General features: G+C 43.0%; 1 protein-coding gene across 1 annotated transcript in view; it reads left to right on the top strand.

Annotated features, from left to right (window-relative positions):
- REL (REL proto-oncogene, NF-kB subunit) overlaps nt 1-19782 on the top strand; it is a 266069-nt gene that overhangs the window by 202632 nt on the left and 43655 nt on the right. Inside the window, exons 6-7 of the mRNA XM_069234380.1 lie at nt 9756-9896; nt 17691-17795. Of these exons, the coding sequence (XP_069090481.1) occupies nt 9756-9896; nt 17691-17795 (246 nt within the window). The remainder of the gene's footprint in view (nt 1-9755; nt 9897-17690; nt 17796-19782) is intronic.

Raw genomic sequence — 19782 nt, forward strand, 5'->3', positions numbered from 1 at the left:
TCGGTCCCCGGCTTCAAGTAATGACTCAGTGGGGGGGTCCCCGAATTCCAATAATGATTCATTGGGGGTCCCCGGGTTCCAATAATGGTAGAGAGGAGGTACACAGACGTTAAAAGGTTGGCAACCACTGGTTTAATAGGTTCTGGATCTCATGGATCTTAGAAACATGGGAACACAGGACATTTTAGGGGGCACATAATAGAGGTTTTGCACAACAAAAAAGAGGAAAGAAATTAAATAACTACTGTACCAATAGGAACCATGTTCCTGCCTTTGTCGGTTTGGAAATGGAAGGAAATTCTCATTTTTTGGAGACCCTAGCAGCAAGGCGAATAATAGCAAAAGAAAATGGAAAACTAAAATCTACTCATAGCAGCAGAAATTCCCGGATCAGATAATCGGACAGCCGTCCTAAGAGAAACTTGCTGATGGGGTCCAATGCATGCACAAAATTGACAAAAAATGAACAGAATACCGTACATTTTTTTCCTCCTCCATCACCACCCCACTCCACCCACTTCTGCCCATACACAGAGAGGGAAATATGTTGCATTTTATTTTATTGCCTACTTAATGTATGTATTTGTGAAGCAATCAAAATATTTAAAAAATATTGCAATGGCCTAGGGTGCAGCATATGTAAAGAAGGTTTTTTAAATGTTTCCGATTACAGCAGTACTGTACAGTGAGATCCACACATCTAAGGGAGATAAGGAACAGAGTAAAAGGGTGAGTGAGTGAGAAAGAAAGAGAAGCAAGATTCAGTGTCAGTTTGAACATCCATGAATCCCACACATTATAGGGGTGTCAAGCAAGACAGAAATGCAAGTGTTTAGCTTGCTGCATGCTGACTTTATAACCCAACCGGCGGGGCAGAGTTTGATTTTTAAGGTGCCGTACAGGTTGGTAGGTTGACCTTATTAATGTTAACTGAACTCTGCTAGCTGTGGGTCTTGGAGGATGTGTTAACTGCAATAATAATGGAGTGAATTAGTACAAGCTACCACAGGCACCTAGCTATGAAACAAGTCTATTAATAATGGTTAACAAGGAAATATGTTATATTGTTACGTATTGTAGCATTTAATATGTTTGAAGCCCATGACCGGATCAAGAAGCACTCTAATTTGCCAATGCACAGTTAACGAAAGCAGGGTTAGTTATAGAATGACCTACAGGGTAGTTGCTGGATAGGTTGCTTGAGGTTTGAAGACATGCTGTAAATATGGTGCCACTGCATCGCTGCCTGGACACATGAAGAGCTGAAGAACAGTGCACGAATATAAGCCTTCCATAAGCAGATACCTACAAATATAGGAGCTATTACAACATAATAGTCATAGATGTGGGAAGGGTCAGGTTTTAGTGCTCTTTGGAATTCAAGATTGTTGAAAACCACTCTTCAGCTTCGCTCAATCCACTGGATCACTAAGAAATTGGCCTCACAATATCAAAACCCCATACTTACGGAGGAGCCAAATAACACCTCCCACTGTCCGCACCTTAGAGCAGCAGCCATAAGAGTAACTTGATAAGTCCTGGGTGAAGAGGTGAGGATGGAGACAGCAGGGAATAGATCCTGCAGCATCAGGAGGTGACGTCAGTGTAGTTCTTTCAGATGATAAGTTTAAAACACATAATAAGAGTTGCCTAAATCTTCTGAAGTTTCCCTACGTGTAGACCATATGGGAATGGCTCAGGGCTGAGCACTTGCTTTCTGAAATAATCACTGGTGGAAATTTCAGGAATTGGATAAGACTGACATTGAAATAAAGAACACCATTTTTATCGTAATCACCAGAATTCGGCACTCGTAAGGGATGAAGATCATCACCCATGGCATTATCACAGCCATTCTACTAACACCAGTTCTGTATCTTCACTCATGACCTACATAGATTTAATCAGTATTATGGATCTCTAAGCAAAGGCTTTCTTGTCCAGACTGTTACTTCCACAATCGAGACAAAGATGAGTCTATGGTATTGACTCAAGTTCTACTGGAACCCCTTCTGGGCTGTTGCTTTCACAAACTGACGAAAGGATATGCTTCTTTCTCTGCTTCTGGATAATACTGCTCCTAAAAAAGCTCTTTTGTGTGCTGTCTCTCAAGTGCCTTTTGTCTCACAACTTTAATGTCTCTGTTGTGCTTCCTTTCTTTTCAATTGCACCAGTCTCAAAAATTGCAGGATTATACAGTTTCTAGGAAGGGAACTCCTTAATCTACCTGGGGGTGCATCCACCCTCATTGATTGTGAGATCAGACTCTTACAAATGCCAGGGGCTCTCACATTAAGTTCTGGACACAAAGTCCAAAGATAGCAAGAAGGTAAATCCTTACCTCCCATCTCGCTGACAACCAGATCTGCATGCAGGAATCTGCTCTTGGAGTTTGAGCACAAGTGCTCCTATGCTGCTGCCGAATAACCGATTTGGCAAGTGGTTCTGTCTGGGAGCACCTCTGTTTTATATCGAAGCAGCACCCAGGCTAATTTCCGGATCTTGTAGCCTTGCGAGATATCTCCAGAAGCCGCAGGATCCAAGATGGCTGACGTCATCGAAATCCTAACTAGACATATGCCCACCTACCCGCTTGGGTTCCAACATGCCTCTGGGCCACACCAGGGCCCCCGGTAGCAGCCCTCTATGACGGCTACTACTAAAAGGACATCAGGGCCCCTGTTACTCCTGATATACAAGAACTCAATCCTGACTTTCAAACCAGTTTTTGAAACTAAACTCAGACGAAGCAAAGTTGCTGCTTTTCCCTCCTAATAACAAGTGCACCTTGCTCATAATCTGGTCTTGGACTTAAAGGTTTTTGATACCAGAGTGCTTACTGCAAAACAAGCAAAATCTTTGTTTTTATTCTGGACATGAAACTCTTTATGCATGTTTGTATAATTTACAATGCCAAGAATGGTATCTACTAACCCCACACAAACTAAGGACCTGGTCCCACCTTAAGACCATGGTATAGTCCATAGTTCCATCCTGATTAGGCTACGAATTTGTGTGCTCACAGGCATCCCCAAAACAAGCCTTCTCCCCCCGACAGCACTCCTGAGCTCAGTTTTGAGACTTAACTCTAACACAAAAAAGTATAATCACAACTCTCCAGTTCTAAAATAAATTAAACAGCTCCTCAAAGACAGAAAATGCTTCATAAGCGCTGCATGTATCAGATCTAGGGCCCTAAATCATAACTCAGCATCACATCACATCTGGCACAGAAATTAAACATTTCAGGACAAAAAAACTGAACTATAGGTTTAAAGAAATGATTACTCTAGAAATCAAAAATGTAAAAAAACACTCCTCAACCAGTGCTTTACCAGAACGGCACCAAAAATCTGAGACACAACTGCATCCTCCCCCAGAACTTCTGAAAACAAACACTTTCTATGCCTTCTAGAAGAGATAAAATAATTCCTGGACAAGAAGGCGGAATTATGGGGAGATTATCTGTTTAAGTATTAGTGTGTTTCAGGTGCAGCGCTCTAACTTGGTGACAAGTGGAATCTATGGTGTTTAGGTTAATTCACAATAAGGATGAGTATAGGTTAGGAGTGATACAAAATATTGAATACAAACAGCACTGGCACAAAATATGAGCTCCTATAATCTGACATCATAAATGCACCAAATACCTATGCAATGAAAGGAAAGGCACTGCCACTGGAACTATTTCCATTTGACTACCCAAGAGGTAAAACTCCAAGATTCAGTTGGCTGATTTCCTGTTACAGCTCCATGGCCATAAAATCTGAAGAAGCCACCTTGGCGAGTTGGTAGCCACAATCGCTTGATCGTCAACGACTGCTGAAGTGCAGCATGTGAGCCTGAATCCTGACCCTCATAAGTTGCACCCGAGTCCGGTGGACTCAGAAGAGTAGTCAGTCAGTGCAGTTTGGTCACCCAGGATGGGCACTAGCCTTAGTTAAAGGGAACCACTGGTTTAGCTGTGACTAGTTGACCAGTGGCAACTGTTTTTTAACTGGACTTCACCTGGATTTCGAGGGACACCGACCTCTGTGGCCATAGTCACCCCACTGTGTTTGTGGATGGAGAGGTGGCCCCCAGGAAGACCCCCATTGACTGGATCATCCCCTGCATCAGGACCACTCCATTGATATCTATGGTGGTTTGCCATAGAGCCTGGAACTAGACTGGAGACTGCTTTGACTGCATGTTAAGTGTTCTGCTAATCCTTACTGGCTCCTTTGACTTGCCCCTTGCCGGTGTTGATCGCTCAAAGTGGACCGAGTACCCAAATACAACTTTGTGACAGGTTTTCAAAGTAACTGCTGACCACAGCAGCTGCCAATTCTTTTTTGCATTTTGAGTGAAAATCAGTGATTTACGAAGTGCTTAATAATTTATATCTCCAGAATCCTCTGTGGATTTTGTTCCTTTTGATGTCTAAAAAATCATCAAAATAAGATCTATTTTTGTGAATTGGTGTTGGAGTTTCTTTATGCCATGTTTCTCTTTTTATTCAGTTGTTTTATTCAGTTGTTTTGGTACTTCTAAATGCTTTGCTCTTGTTCTTTTGTTAAAGCCTGGTTGACTGAAGTCACACCTACCTAGGGTTGAGCTAAGGAGGTTTCACAAACGAGCCTAACTGGACCAAAAACTGATTTGTGGGTTAATTACATGGTGTTATGGCACGACCACACCATATAATAAACAGTTTACCTCACAATGAATTGAAGACTAAACAAGAGACAGTGATGCATGATGTTGAATGGTAGTTGTTCGAAAGAAAATTAAAATAGTCTGACCTTTGCAAATTAGTTGCTGTTCACACTTTCCTGTTTGAGGCCTACTTTCTATTTACATCTGACAAATCATTGTCAATAACCAAAATCATTAAACAATATCTCATATATTTCTGAAATGTAATAAAAAGAAATAACAGATACAGATGTACTATAATTATTAGTGTCAGTATCCTGTGACGTAATATCAATGTCTATTCAGTTTGGCCAAGGTAGTCATATGAAGTATCAATCCAGTCCGTAATCACATATCAGTATCGAAAGACAAACGATCCATCCTTCCACGACATTTGGCAAATGTGTTGTTCGGTTTGATCCTGTTACCGCAGCCAACACGTGTTTCGTCTGGGGATTACCCCGTTCACTTCATCAGGTCTGCAAGTTGCATCATAATAAACATTCGATGAGTATAAATACAAATGTCAAGTATCAGATTAGAAATATAAGACCACCACCAATTCACCAATGGGTGAGATGGAGAATTATGAGTTGAACGAAGAAGCAGGCGTGATGAGGAGTATTAGTTACGTTCTTGTGACACTCAGTTTTCAAATGGAGCTGATATGAACTTGTGATATTAAAGAACACATGTGCAGAATTAAACGTAAGATAGATAAAAAGTACGTGAATTGCTGAAAAACATACAGAATCCCTAGATGCCCCGCCCCAGTCAAATTGTAAAATCTCATGCGGTGTAATCCCAATATTCACCCAAATGTAAATCAGCCAGTGACATAACTACCTGAATACTGTATGTGTCGTTAAATTGATAGAACTACGAGTGCAGGGAGCGCAAATCGTTGCATCTACACCCGCATTTATTCTGCTTGGTAAGTGTTCATATCAAACAACCAGTAATCACCTGTCAGATAAATCAAATAATGAACATTTGATATCTGTGCCCTTTAACATAGAGTAAAATTGGTCTAATACATCATAAAGACATCAGATTTGTATTAACCAAAAAAGGCTAATCCCAGTGTATATGCATAAATACGCTTTTATATATTGACAATCAAAATAGTGTGCCTTTAACCCAAAATAAATGCTGCCTCTCCATATAGATAAATCCATAGTGACTAAAACAATCCATCTGCCATCCACTAATAATACACCCGTCCAAAGCACTTACCCGATCATATAACATTGACATCAAAGGGATCCAAATGTAAATATAGCGTCTGATCACGAGTACGCATCGGACTGTTGTCACGCCACAATCGAAGCTCGTGATCTCGCTACAGATGACGGACTACCCGTCTGTCCCAAGTGTCCTCATCATTAGCATAGAAATAGGACTACATGAAGGCGGCCATTCTGAGAAGAAACTCGGTTGCGAGTACGTGAACCGTCTATGCCAGACATCCCTTTGACAGTAACATAAAAAATAAGGCTACTAAACGGCGGCCATTTTGAGATGACTAGATACTAGTATGTGAATACAAGACAAAAGTATTGATATATGGTCAATCCGAACTCACAACATCGCTATGAACAAAAGAATACAGTATACCAAAAACAAATATCCCATAACTATTAACCCATTAATAGGACTACTTAAAGGCGGCTATTTTAAACAAGGACTGCTAAGTCAAATATCTTAGAACTAACTAACCAAAGAAAGTAAGAAGAATGAAGATAGTTCCCACACAAGAGTTAGTAGAAAAAAACAGTGAATTAGTAAACCAGAAAATAAAAATATCCGTCATGTTGTAAAGTTACAATAGATATCAATTACATACATTGACACAAAGATGATCCATAGTAGACATAAAATATCTACATTGGATTCATTTGATGTTAATGTTATATGATCGGGTAAGTGCTTTGGACGGGTGTATTATTAGTGGATGGCAGATGGATTGTTTTAGTCGCTATGGATTTATCTATATGGAGAGGCAGCATTTATTTTGGGTTAAAGACACACTATTTTGATTGTCAATATATAAAAGCATATTTATGCACATACACTGGGATTAGCCTTTTTTGGTTAATACAAGTCTGATGTCTTTATGATGTATTAGACCAATTTTACTCTATGTTAAAGGGCACAGCTATCGAATGTTCATTATTTGATTTATCTGACAGGTGATTACTGGCTGTTTGATATGAACACTTACCAAGCAGAATAAATGCGGGTGTAGCTGCAACGATTTGAGCTCCCTGTACTCGTAGTTCTATCAATTTAACGACACATACAGTATTCAGGTAGGTATGTCACTGGCTGATTTACATTTTGGTGAATATTGGGATTACACCGCACGAGATTTTATATTTTGACTGGGGCGGGGCATCTAGGGATTCTGTATGTTTTTCAGGAATTCACGTACTTTTTATCTATTTTATGTTTAATTCTGCACGTGTGCTTTAATATCACGAGTTCATATCATCTCCATTTGAAAATTGAGTATCACAAGAACGTAATTAATACTCCTCATCACGCCTGCTTCATCGTTCAACTCATAATTCTCCATCTCACCCATTGGTGAATTGGTGGTGGTCCTATATTTCTAATCTGATACCTGACATTTGTATTTATACTCATCGAATGTTTATTATGATGCAATGTGCAGCCCTGATGAAGTGAACGGGGTAATCCCCGGACGAAACACGTGTTGGCTGCGGTAACAGGATCAAACTGAACAACACATTTGCCAAATGTCATGGAAGGATGGATTGTTTGTTTTTCGATATTGATATGTGATGACGGACTGGATTGATACTTCATATGACTACCTTGGCCAAACTGAATGGACATTGATATTACGTCACAGGATACTGACACTGATAATTATAGTACATCTGTATCTGTTATTTCTTTTTATTACATTTCAGAAATATATGAGATATTATTTAATGATTTTGGTTATTGACAATGATTTGTCAGATGTTTCTGCATTACTTTGATTACTTATTGAAAATGTATTGAGTGCCTCTTGTTGTGTAGTATTTATAACTGTAAGGATTACCATACGGTTAGGATTGAGGGGTGAGATCCGTCAAGGGTGCACCGTGTAAGTATTAGGATACTAATTGATATACACCTCGTTAGCTCTGAGCGCTATTTGTCCCCAATAGATCACACCTGCATAGAATAATACAATTTACTTTCTATTAAGTTGCAGTGTTGCCTACAAAAACATGGATTATTTATTGTTTAAAGGTGCTTTTTCTTGTATCCAAGCAGTACTATAATGCTTCTGAAATGAGTCTGAGATGCAGCCCAAACAGCCCAATGTCACTCATCTTGCGTTAGAATAACACATTTCCGGTCATTTGCCCCCATTACCGCAAAGCCTGAGATTGTCACGCAAGTCCTGAAGTGAGGTAAAACCTTCTTGTTCCAGTTTCTCACTATGCTAGGTAAGCTCAACTAGTATTATCAAAGGCCACAAGGTGGCACTGGTGTACAATGGGAGGTATAGGATTCTCAATATTGATTGCGATATTTATATGGTTTCCTCGTCTTCATCCCTTGCAAGAAAGTGTCACTCATAGTTGTTGAAATGTCACTCATAATTACACTGAAATGTTGAAAATGTCACACATAGCAATCTGAAACCTTGGCAACTATGCCCTTTTGTTGTGAATTCGCCAGCCACGCACAAGGCTGATATGTAGTGGTACTGGATAAGAAAAAACACACAAAAATGTATACTATCCATAGTAGAGCAGGAAGTGGAAAGGTACTGGACAAGAATCGTACCTTTTGTGCTCCTCCTGAGTCTTAATTTCTAGATTGCAACCCACCCTCCTGACCAGTTGTGCAATATGGGTAGCACCATAGAACACAAAACCATACGGCCAAATCAGCCAGTGAAATTATTAAATGTTATATTTGTTTAAGAAACACGTGTAGACAAAGCTTTTAGGGCTTTCTGAGTGCTACAACAACAGGCCAAAATCAGTCAATTGGAAATAAAAACATGGAAAGGGAAGCAGTGCGTAGTGTAAGGACTTCAGTGCGTAAGGAGTGGCGCTGCAATGGAGAAAGCCTGATCTGGAGAGGTAACAGTTCTGGGCTTTCGTACATAAAGTAATACTACTGGTGGCAAGCGAAACATGCAACATGGTGTTGTGGCATCTAAATTCAGATGCCAAGTACTTATGAACTCTTTGGGAAATGGTCCTATACGTGACGATCATGGCCTAAAAAGAACAGATCTGTTGTGGGCCACAAATCTCTAATCTTATTCATAAGAAAGTTCCTGGAATAATTTCCCAAAATATGTGAGGAAGGAGATAGGGTGAAAGCTGTTTTTAGGTCGAGTGCAAAAGGGTTCTGGCCTGTTGTAATTTATCTATGGGCTTTTAACCATGCCCACCGCACTCCCATCACTATCACTCGTTCATGGGCTTGCCTTTCAAAAATCCTTTGTTATTGGTAAATGCTTTACGTTTGTGCCTCCTTGGGCCAGTTTTGTTACCGCCGTGGCCATCGACCCTGTTGCATAGTTAATTGCACATTTATCGATACATTTGGGTGCGAGCAAACTTCTTTTTCCTTTTGTGTCACCTTCGCGCTCATTCTCATGGCAGCCCTGTCGCTTAGAATCGGCTTGCTTATGTCATCTGTTTTACTTTTCATTTTCAATTCATGTGGCAAGAAAAGTCCAGTTAGGAATTTACATCGCTAATAGCTCTAACTGAAGCAAACACGAGACCCATTGCATTGCAAATGCTTGTTATTTATTACCGTGCAACATTGGATGCATAAGAAAATATTTTTTAGTCAAAAGGCCACTTTTCCTAGCATAGCAAGAACTAATCATGGAGTGCTCTATAGAAACTCCATGATATAAGAGGTGCGTTGGTAAAGCTCTAGGAAAACACAGTGAAACTCGTTGGAATCATGTATAAAACAGACTAAAACAAGATAACCAAGTCTAATGAATACTCTGAACCAAAATATATGAATGGAGATCGTTTAAAAAGCAAGCTAGATTAAAATGTGATTTCTCTTTTCCTTAACAGTGCCTGAAGATAAGCTGCTTATCATTGAGGATTATGACCTTAACGTGGTCAGGCTATGTTTTCAGGTGTTCCTCCCTGACGAGCATGGGAACTGTACTATACCGCTTGCTCCTGTTGTGTCCAATCCAATTTATGACAACCGTAAGTATTTCAGACTGCTAGTCGCCTTTAGGCTTTTCATTCGTACAGTCGAGACATCACACACATTGGGGCCTATTCACAAAGTCATTTTGGGCTATGTAAATTAGTACTCCTGTAGTAATCCTTTATGTAACTTACATGCCTTTGTGAATTGGCCCCAGAACATCTAAAATGGGAAAACTCTAATTGTTAATTTACAATTAATACAAATAAAATGGTCTCGGCCCTCCCCTATTACTAATAGGAAGTTGGATGGTTTTTTTTTGGAGGGGGGGATTCACAAAGAAATATTAGAATGCGTAAAAGAATACTGCTACTTTCCTTTTCTGAGCTGTCCTCTGTTTTTGTCTCTAAATGCATCGATTTGGTGTTTTGGGTATTTGTTGATTCTGATATTTCAGTGACATTAAGAGTTGAAATATCAGGAGAGTGGGGGAATGTATCATCAGAAAAAGAAGCGATCAGAGGACAATTGTAGGCAGAAAGAGCAGAATTGGTAATCATATTCTTTATATGCCATTTTGGATCAGTAACATTTTCTCTCAGTCCGCAAATGGAAAAATATTCAAACAAATAAGGTGCATCAAGCAAAGGCATGCGTTCCAAATGACTCTTAACACCAATCGATTATCATGAATGTGGGTTCTCATCATTTAGCAAGGAAATAACAAAGCATAAAGCTATAACTACTCCCACACTTTATAATTATGCTTCGCTCACAGCACTTCCTAAGATCGTCACTGATACGACCAGGTACTTCAAATACCTGTTGTGCAGATTCTGGGAGTTATTTACATTTCCTGGACTGTCAGGTTTGACCTTCAAATTGGTTAAAGTCGATAATTATCTGTTAACTCATAGGACAAAGTGCTGTGACATGGAACTTCCCTTGCAGTTTTGACCCTGGTGCCAGATGTTGTTCAAGGTCCCAGGGACATTAGTTTAGTTCTCATAGACACCTATGAGGTGACTATGTGATGCACTTTCTAAACAGGTGGAGCACTAGGTTTGTCCCCCATTCTGAAACATAGAGGATACTGCTCTTCCTGGAAACGACTTGCTAAAACATAACTTAATACTGACAAGCATGATATCTGCAAGAGGCACTTAGTAAATTACATTGCCTTCTAAATATGATTCAAGGTATGACATAAGCTTTGTAGAACATATTAACAGAGTGCTGATGATGGCATAGGGTTACACATATGTGACGAAACACGTTATATGGCTGGAAATTCATAAACCGATCAGAGGCAGGAAATAAAAAGAAAACTTAGATTAAGGGGTGTTAATAAATCAGTTATTAGTGGAGTGGTGTTGCGAGTAGCTTCCTAAATTACTTATTGGGGGTTATGGCAATATTTATGCTCATGCCATTTAATTGAAACTCACATGGGCCCAGTCTGTCCACTTGAAAATACATATGCATTTAAGGAATGTCTCATGATGGGTCACAGCTGGTGAATGGTAAGAAGAAAGCAGTCTTTAAAAAAGGCTTTGGCTCTGTTTTATAATAAAATAACCTGAATAACGGAAAGACGTTAACAGTGAGTGCATTCAAATACTGCAGAGCAAGCAGAAGGGAATATGGCAGCCTGTTCTCTGGTTATATGGAAATCAATAGAATTAGAGGCAACAGTTATCTTGGTGACATACCAGTAGCTTATTTTCATATAGCATTTAGGCCCATATTTATACTTTTTGACGCTAAACTGCGCTAACGCAGTTTAGCGTCAAAAAGTTTTGCGCCGTCTAACGCCATTCTGAAGCGCCATGCGGGCGCCGTATTTATGGAATGGCGTTAGACGGCGCAATCAGACCGGCGCTGCCTGGTTTGCGTGGGAAAAAACCACGTAGACCAGACAGCGCCGGCGTAGGGGGAAAATGGCGCATGGGCGTCTTAAAATGGGGCAAGTCAGGTTACGTCGAAAAAATCGTCTTAACCCGACTTGCGCCATTTTTTAACGACGCCCATCCCCCATCAACATGACTCCTATCATTGTAAAGATAGGAGTCATGCCCCCTTGCCCAATGGCCATGCCCAGGGGACTTCTGTCCCCTGGGCATGGTCATTGGGCATAGTGGCATGTAGGGGGGCACAAATCAGGCCCCCCTATGCCACAAAATATTATTAAAAAAAAAAAAATAAATACTTACCTGAACTTACCTGAATGTCCCTGGGGTGGGTCCCTCCAGCCTTGGGTGTCCTCCTGGGGTGGGCAAGGGTGGCAGGGGGGGTCCCTGGGGGCAGGGGAGGGCACTCTGGGCTCATTTTGAGCCCACTTGTCCCTTAACGCCATGCCTGACCCAGGCGTTAAAAAGCGGCGCAAATGCGCCGTTTTTAGCCACGCCAACTCCCGGGCGTCTCTTTTGCCCGGGAGTATAAATACCACGTAAAGGCCTGGGAGTCATTTTTTAGACGGGAACGCCTCCCTTGCATATCATTAACGCAAGGAAGGGGTTCACGCTAAAAAATGACGCACATTCCGGGAACTTTGGCGCTATTCGCCTCTAACGCCATAGTATAAATATGGCGTTAGTTGGCGTTAGTTTTGCGTCGAAATTGCGTCAAAAAAAACGACGCCATTTCGGCGCAAACGGAGTATAAATATGGCCCTTAATACTATGATTCTGCCATTTCTGTGAGCAGATCGAAAGACCGAGTTGTCCCTTCAGGGATTCAAACTCACCATCTTTAAGTCACACCAGTTGGTAGCAACCACGGTGGCATCTTTCCAGTGAATGGTGGCCACAGCCGACATGAGCTCAATTACTGTTGAAAGCAAAGATTCTCTTAACACATAAGGTTATGTTTTTGTGAGCTACATTGGATGGCGGACACCTCATCAGAGACACACAGAGGATAACAGTGGGAGAGTCCACTAATAGGGCAGACAGCCATCCTAGCAAACAGGACCTGTTGCGCGGGCCAGGTAGATTGCTTATAGGGAGGCCATCACCAGTTAACATCTGATCTGACCTCTCCTTACTGCAGTCACGCTTACAAGCGCAACAACGAGGCCTGCTGATCCATAGTGCAAGCAAGGAATATTGGCACTGCTCTCCTATGTTGAGTAATAAAATGCAGTAATACGTAGGGTCAAATAGGCCCCTCACATCTCATGGCGCCAGTACCACTGCACATGATGCATTAATGATTGCTACTTCTCCGCCCTTCTGCCACGGATAAAATAATGCACCAAAAGGATGCAGACTTTATTCGGAGTGCTTTGAATGAGTCAGTTGAAGCGCTAAATTCTCCATAATATTCATCAATACAATGATGTGAGTTACTGAAAGGCAGAATTTGAGCTGAGTCTAGAGTTGCAAAGCAGCGTAAGGGACTGCAAGTTTTACTTGGCTCAGTTCCATCAGTACAATTTGCCTCGTTTTAAAAGCTGCAGGTTTGCCTACAAAGTTTCAGCTAATGCATTGTGTGCCATTTCAGACGGTGGATGAAAAGTGCAGCTATGGGTGTTTGTGTGCGTCGGTTCACCTACCTCACATCAGGCCTGATGTGTTAAAGGATTTTCCTTGTAGGCCTTCATGCTGCAGATGCTTCGAGAAGGCTCTTGGTGGGAGGCAGCAGAGGCCAGTCATACAGCAGAGGAGGTGCACAGTTTGAAAATTCAATTCATCTCCAATATGAAGCTCATAAGCAATCTTCCTTTCCTCTCCTCTCTCCCATTGTAGTATAGATGGGATACACAAACCGCAAGTTAGGAAAAGGATTGTTTATACTTCATGCAAAAACAACAAGTGATGGACGGAATGCTGAACATTGTCAAACATTCACCCCCAGTCACAGATCTGGGTTTAATCCATCGTTTTTTTGCTGCCCATGCCATTCCAGTTTGGACCCAGCCATATGCAAATCAGTCTTGACCCTGTTCCCCGTGGGAACAGTCCAGCCCGAACTGCTAGGCCAGGTCTTCCCTGGACTGGAAACAAGCATCCTGGGACCGGTTTCGGGGTTTCACCCCTCCTCAGCCAGGCTAGCTTGAATCCAGTGGCATGGGGGAAGCAAGGGACCCACGTCTGGGCATACCCTTCCCACTTAGGGCGACAAATGCAAAAACAACAAGTGATGGACGGAATGCTGAACATTGTCAAACATTCACCCCCAGTCACAGATCTGGGTTTAATCCATCGTTTTTTTGCTGCCCATGCCATTCCAGTTTGGACCCAGCCATATGCAAATCAGTCTTGACCCTGTTCCCCGTGGGAACAGTCCAGCCCGAACTGCTAGGCCAGGTCTTCCCTGGACTGGAAACAAGCATCCTGGGACCGGTTTCGGGGTTTCACCCCTCATCAGCCAGGCTAGCTTGAATCCAGTGGCATGGGAAGCAAGGGACCCACGTCTGGGCATACCCTTCCCACTTAGGGCGACAAATGCAAAAACAACAAGTGATGGACGGAATGCTGAACATTGTCAAACATTCACCCCCAGTCACAGATCTGGGTTTAATCCATCGTTTTTTTTTCAAGCTTTTTTTGGATTCAAGCTAGCCTGGCTGATGAGGGGTGAAACCCCGAAACCGGTCCCAGGATGCTTGTTTACGGTCCAGTGAGGACCTGGCTTGGCAGTTCTGTCTGGACTGTTCCCATGAGGAACAGGGTCAAGACTGATTTGCATATGGCTGGGTCCAAACTGGGGTGGCATGGTGAGCAAAAGAACGATGGATTAAACCCAGATCTATGACTGGGGGTGAGTGTTTAACAATGTTCAGCATTCCGTCCATCACTTGTTGTTTTTGCTTTGTCGCCCTAAGTGGGAAGGGTATGCCCAGACGTGGGTCCCGTGCTTCCCATGCCACTGGATTCAAGCTAGCCTGGCTGATGAGGGGTGAAACCCTGAAACCGGTCCCAGGATGCTTGTTTCCAGTCCAGTGAGGACCTGGCTTGGCAGTTCGGTCTGGACTGTTCCCATGAGGAACAGGGTCAAGACTGATTTGCATATGGCTGGGTCCAAACTGGGGTGGCATGGTGAGCAAAAGAACGATGGATTAAACCGAGATCTATGACTGGGGGTGAGTGTTTGACAATGTTCAGCATTCCGTCCATCACTTGTTGTTTTTGCTTTGTCGCCCTAAGTGGGAAGGGTATGCCCAGACGTGGGTCCCGTGCTTCCCATGCCACTGGATTCAAGCTAGCCTGGCTGATGAGGGGTGAAACCCCGAAACCGGTCCCAGGATGCTTGTTTCCGGTCCAGTGAGGACCTGGCTTGGCAGTTCGGTCTGGACTGTTCCCATGAGGAACAGGGTCAAGACTGATTTGCATATGGCTGGGTCCAAACTGGGGTGGCATGGTGAGCAAAAGAACGATGGATTAAACCCAGATCTATGACTGGGGGTGAGTGTTTGACAAAGTTCAGCATTCCGTCCATCACTTGTTGTTTTTGCTTTGTCGCCCTAAGTGGGAAGGGTATGCCCAGACGTGGGTCCCGTGCTTCCCATGCCACTGGATTCAAGCTAGCCTGGCTGATGAGGGGTGAAACCCCGAAACCGGTCCCAGGATGCTTGTTTCCGGTCCAGTGAGGACCTGGCTTGGCAGTTCGGTCTGGACTGTTCCCATGAGGAACAGGGTCAAGACTGATTTGCATATGGCTGGGTCCAAACTGGGGTGGCATGGTGAGCAAAAGAACGATGGATTAAACCCAGATCTATGACTGGGGGTGAGTGTTTGACAGTGTTCAGCATTCCGTCCATCACTTGTTGTTTTTGCTTTGTCGCCCTAAGTGGGAAGGGTATGCCCAGACGTGGGTCCCGTGCTTCCCATGCCACTGGATTCAAGCTAGCCTGGCTGATGAGGGGTGAAACCCCGAAACCGGTCCCAGGATGCTTGTTTCCGGTCCAGTGAGGACCTGGCTTGGCAGTTCGGTCTGGACTGTTCCCATGAGGAACAGGGTCAAGACTGATTTGCATATGGCTGGGTCCAAACTGGGGTGGCATGGTGAGCAAAAGAACGATGGATTAAACCCAGATCTATGACTGGGGGTGAGTGTTTGACAATGTTCAGCATTCCGTCCATCACTTGTTGTTTTTGCTTTGTCGCCCTAAGTGGGAAGGGTATGCCCAGACGTGGGTCCCGTGCTTCCCATGCCACTGGATTCAAGCTAGCCTGGCTGATGAGGGGTGAAACCCCGAAACCGGTCCCAGGATGCTTGTTTCCGGTCCAGTGAGGACCTGGCTTGGCAGTTCGGTCTGGACTGTTCCCATGAGGAACAGGGTCAAGACTGATTTGCATATGGCTGGGTCCAAACTGGGGTGGCATGGTGAGCAAAAGAACGATGGATTAAACCCAGATCTATGCCTGGGGGTGAGTGTTTGACAATGTTCAGCATTCCGTCCATCACTTGTTGTTTTTGCTTTGTCGCCCTAAGTGGGAAGGGTATGCCCAGACGTGGGTCCCGTGCTTCCCATGCCACTGGATTCAAGCTAGCCTGGCTGATGAGGGGTGAAACCCCGAAACCGGTCCCAGGATGCTTGTTTCCGGTCCAGTGAGGACCTGGCTTGGCAGTTCGGTCTGGACTGTTCCCATGAGGAACAGGGTCAAGACTGATTTGCATATGGCTGGGTCCAAACTGGGGTGGCATGGTGAGCAAAAGAACAATGGATTAAACCCAGATCTATGACTGGGGGTGAGTGTTTGACAATGTTCAGCATTCCGTCCATCACTTGTTGTTTTTGCTTTGTCGCCCTAAGTGGGAAGGGTATGCCCAGACGTGGGTCCCGTGCTTCCCATGCCACTGGATTCAAGCTAGCTTGGCTGATGAGGGGTGAAACCCCGAAACCGGTCCCAGGATGCTTGTTTCCGGTCCAGGGAGGACCTGGCTTGGCAGTTCGGTCTGGACTGTTCCCATGAGGAACAGGGTCAAGACTGATTTGCATATGGCTGGGTCCAAACTGGGGTGGCATGGTGAGCAAAAGAACGATGGATTAAACCCAGATCTATGACTAGGGGTGAGTGTTTGACAATGTTCAGCATTCCGTCCATCACTTGTTGTTTTTGCTTTGTCGCCCTAAGTGGGAAGGGTATGCCCAGACGTGGGTCCCGTGCTTCCCATGCCACTGGATTCAAGCTAGCCTGGCTGATGAGGGGTGAAACCCCGAAACCGGTCCCAGGATGCTTGTTTCCGGTCCAGTGAGGACCTGGCTTGGCAGTTCGGTCTGGACTGTTCCCATGAGGAACAGGGTCAAGACTGATTTGCATATGTCTGGGTCCAAACTGGGGTGGCATGGTGAGCAAAAGAACGATGGATTAAACCCAGATCTATGCCTGGGGGTGAGTGTTTGACAATGTTCAGCATTCCGTCCATCACTTGTTGTTTTTGCTTTGTCGCCCTAAGTGGGAAGGGTATGCCCAGACGTGGGTCCCGTGCTTCCCATGCCACTGGATTCAAGCTAGCCTGGCTGATGAGGGGTGAAACCCCGAAACCGGTCCCAGGATGCTTGTTTCCGGTCCAGTGAGGACCTGGCTTGGCAGTTCGGTCTGGACTGTTCCCATGAGGAACAGGGTCAAGACTGATTTGCATATGGCTGGGTCCAAACTGGGGTGGCATGGTGAGCAAAAGAACGATGGATTAAACCCAGATCTATGACTGCGGGTGAGTGTTTGACAATGTTCAGCATTCCGTCCATCACTTGTTGTTTTTGTTTATACTTCATGTCATAAAACTTGATACACAAAAAACAATTGAAAATATTCTTTAACATATGGCCACATCTGTTAATGCCTTACTGGCAGGAAGAGTTGTGGACCCACAGTCAATTAACTAATGTTCCATTTTCATAGGGTCGCCCAACACTGCTGAGCTGCGGATTTGCCGTGTTAACAAGAACTGTGGAGGCGTCAGAGGACAAGAGGAAATATTTTTGCTATGCGACAAAGTCCAGAAAGGTATGTTGGTTGTTCACTTCCATTTACCTCATTTATTTTTGAAGTGACACAAAACAAAATGCAAGATCTGTGTAATAAAATGTAGTAATCTTCCCTTACTCTATGTCTTAATTGTTTTTCACATGGGCCCTCACCTTATCCTGCCCTCCACAATACCTTTAAAAACAATTGACCATTTTAGTTTTAGATTAAAAGGCAAAAACTGTGTGCGGCCTGGTGGAATATAACTTTTTTATCATTTATTTTGTCAGGAATCCTTATACAGCCTTTTACAACCAAAATATGTTGCTGGTATAGCACTGTGCAAACACATATATTTTAGATTATACTGAACTTTTTGAAGTGCATGGTCTGAACTGTGTTTTTTGCAGTTTGGCATGTATGGGAAATGGGTGAGGTTTGTACCACATGGTGCAAGCACAGTGCACCTAATGTCAGTGTGCATAAGCATGGGGGGTAGTGGAGAGTGTGAGAATAAATGCCATCGCACATGCACGTGCTTACAAACTTTAGTATGGGCAATATCAAATTTAGGATCTGCCTTTGATGTTCATCAGTTGGGTTTGCTAGAGGTATTTGAAATTTACTCAGCAGTATCAAATGACCCATCCCTTTGAAGGCACCGTTAAGTGCTTTATGGAGTGCTATATATATAGTTAACCCAGGAGTGATAGACAACACACCCATTGGAGGTGCTGTTAAGCCTGTAGGAATATGTTATGTTGCTTTGTTACATGGAATATTTGATTAGCAAGCATCCATAGAGTGTTTGTGTTCAACTATGTTAGGATGTTTTGTGTCAGTTGAAGGTTGGACACTGGGATGAGTGGTTGGCCAAAGAAAGAATCTTTACATCCAGCCATTAAACCATATTGGGAGATAAGATCAGAGTTGACAGTTAATGAAGAGACCTTGTCAAGAAGAGAAAGGATTATTCTCCCAGTAAGTTTACGTGAACGTATCATGGAGTTATGCCATAAAGGCCATCCCGGAAAAGTTAGATCCAAGGCAGTTCTCAAGAACCTGTACTGGTGGCCTGGAATGGATACACATATTGAGAGGAATTTAAGAGAATGTGGTGCATGTTCTGCCGCTGATAAATCCTTACATACACTACATCCACCAATGAGTAAGGGACTTCTTCCTAAGGAGTCATGGAATACTATTGCCCGTGACATTATGGGACTGGTAGGTGAACAACAAAATATTTGTTAGTATAAATAGATTTATTTTCTAAATGGCTTGTGTTTAAAGTGGTTGAAAAGGCTGATATAGATTCTGTGTTAGATTTCCTGGTTAGTAAATTCACATACAAAGGAATTCCGGTTTTATCTAGAAAAGCCAGAGCATATTTTGACAAACTAGGAATAACACATAGAACCACCTCTTTATGTAATCCCAGTGGAAATTGTATAGTGAAAAGATTTAACCATGTGTTAAGTGGTTCCATTCAGTTGGCTGTAAGGAACAATGAGGATTGGGTCAATATGATTGGGAAAACTGTGTGGGCATATCAAGTCACATGTAATGAAGCTACTTTATTACCCCGGTTTGTGGTTATGAGAGGTAGTAACCAAAATCTAAGTATAGTCCTTAGTGGTTATTTTCTACAGGGGTAGAATTTTTGTTGGAAGTTGAAGTACAGAATAAAATACAACTTGCCCACGATAAAAGTAAAGTATATTATGGTGCTAAACATGGTGTGAGATCGGCAAGAATAGAGGTGGGAGATTAGGTACATGTAAAACAAAACAGGATTAGTACAAAAGGGGGAGAGTACATTTTATGACCCTGAGGAAGTGGTGGAGGTTTTACAGAATACTGTGAGATTAAGGAGTGGCAAAGTGTGGAATTTGAACAGAATAGCAATAGGATGAAAGATTGAATGTAAGAAAGACGGAGGATTTGAATTGTATTGTATTATATTGTATTGGTTTATTTATAGAGTGCATTCCGGCCGAAGCATCGAAGCACTAGACAAAACCAG

The sequence above is a fragment of the Pleurodeles waltl genome, chromosome 5 (genome assembly GCF_031143425.1).
Source record: "Pleurodeles waltl isolate 20211129_DDA chromosome 5, aPleWal1.hap1.20221129, whole genome shotgun sequence".
NCBI lineage: Eukaryota > Metazoa > Chordata > Amphibia > Caudata > Salamandridae > Pleurodeles > Pleurodeles waltl.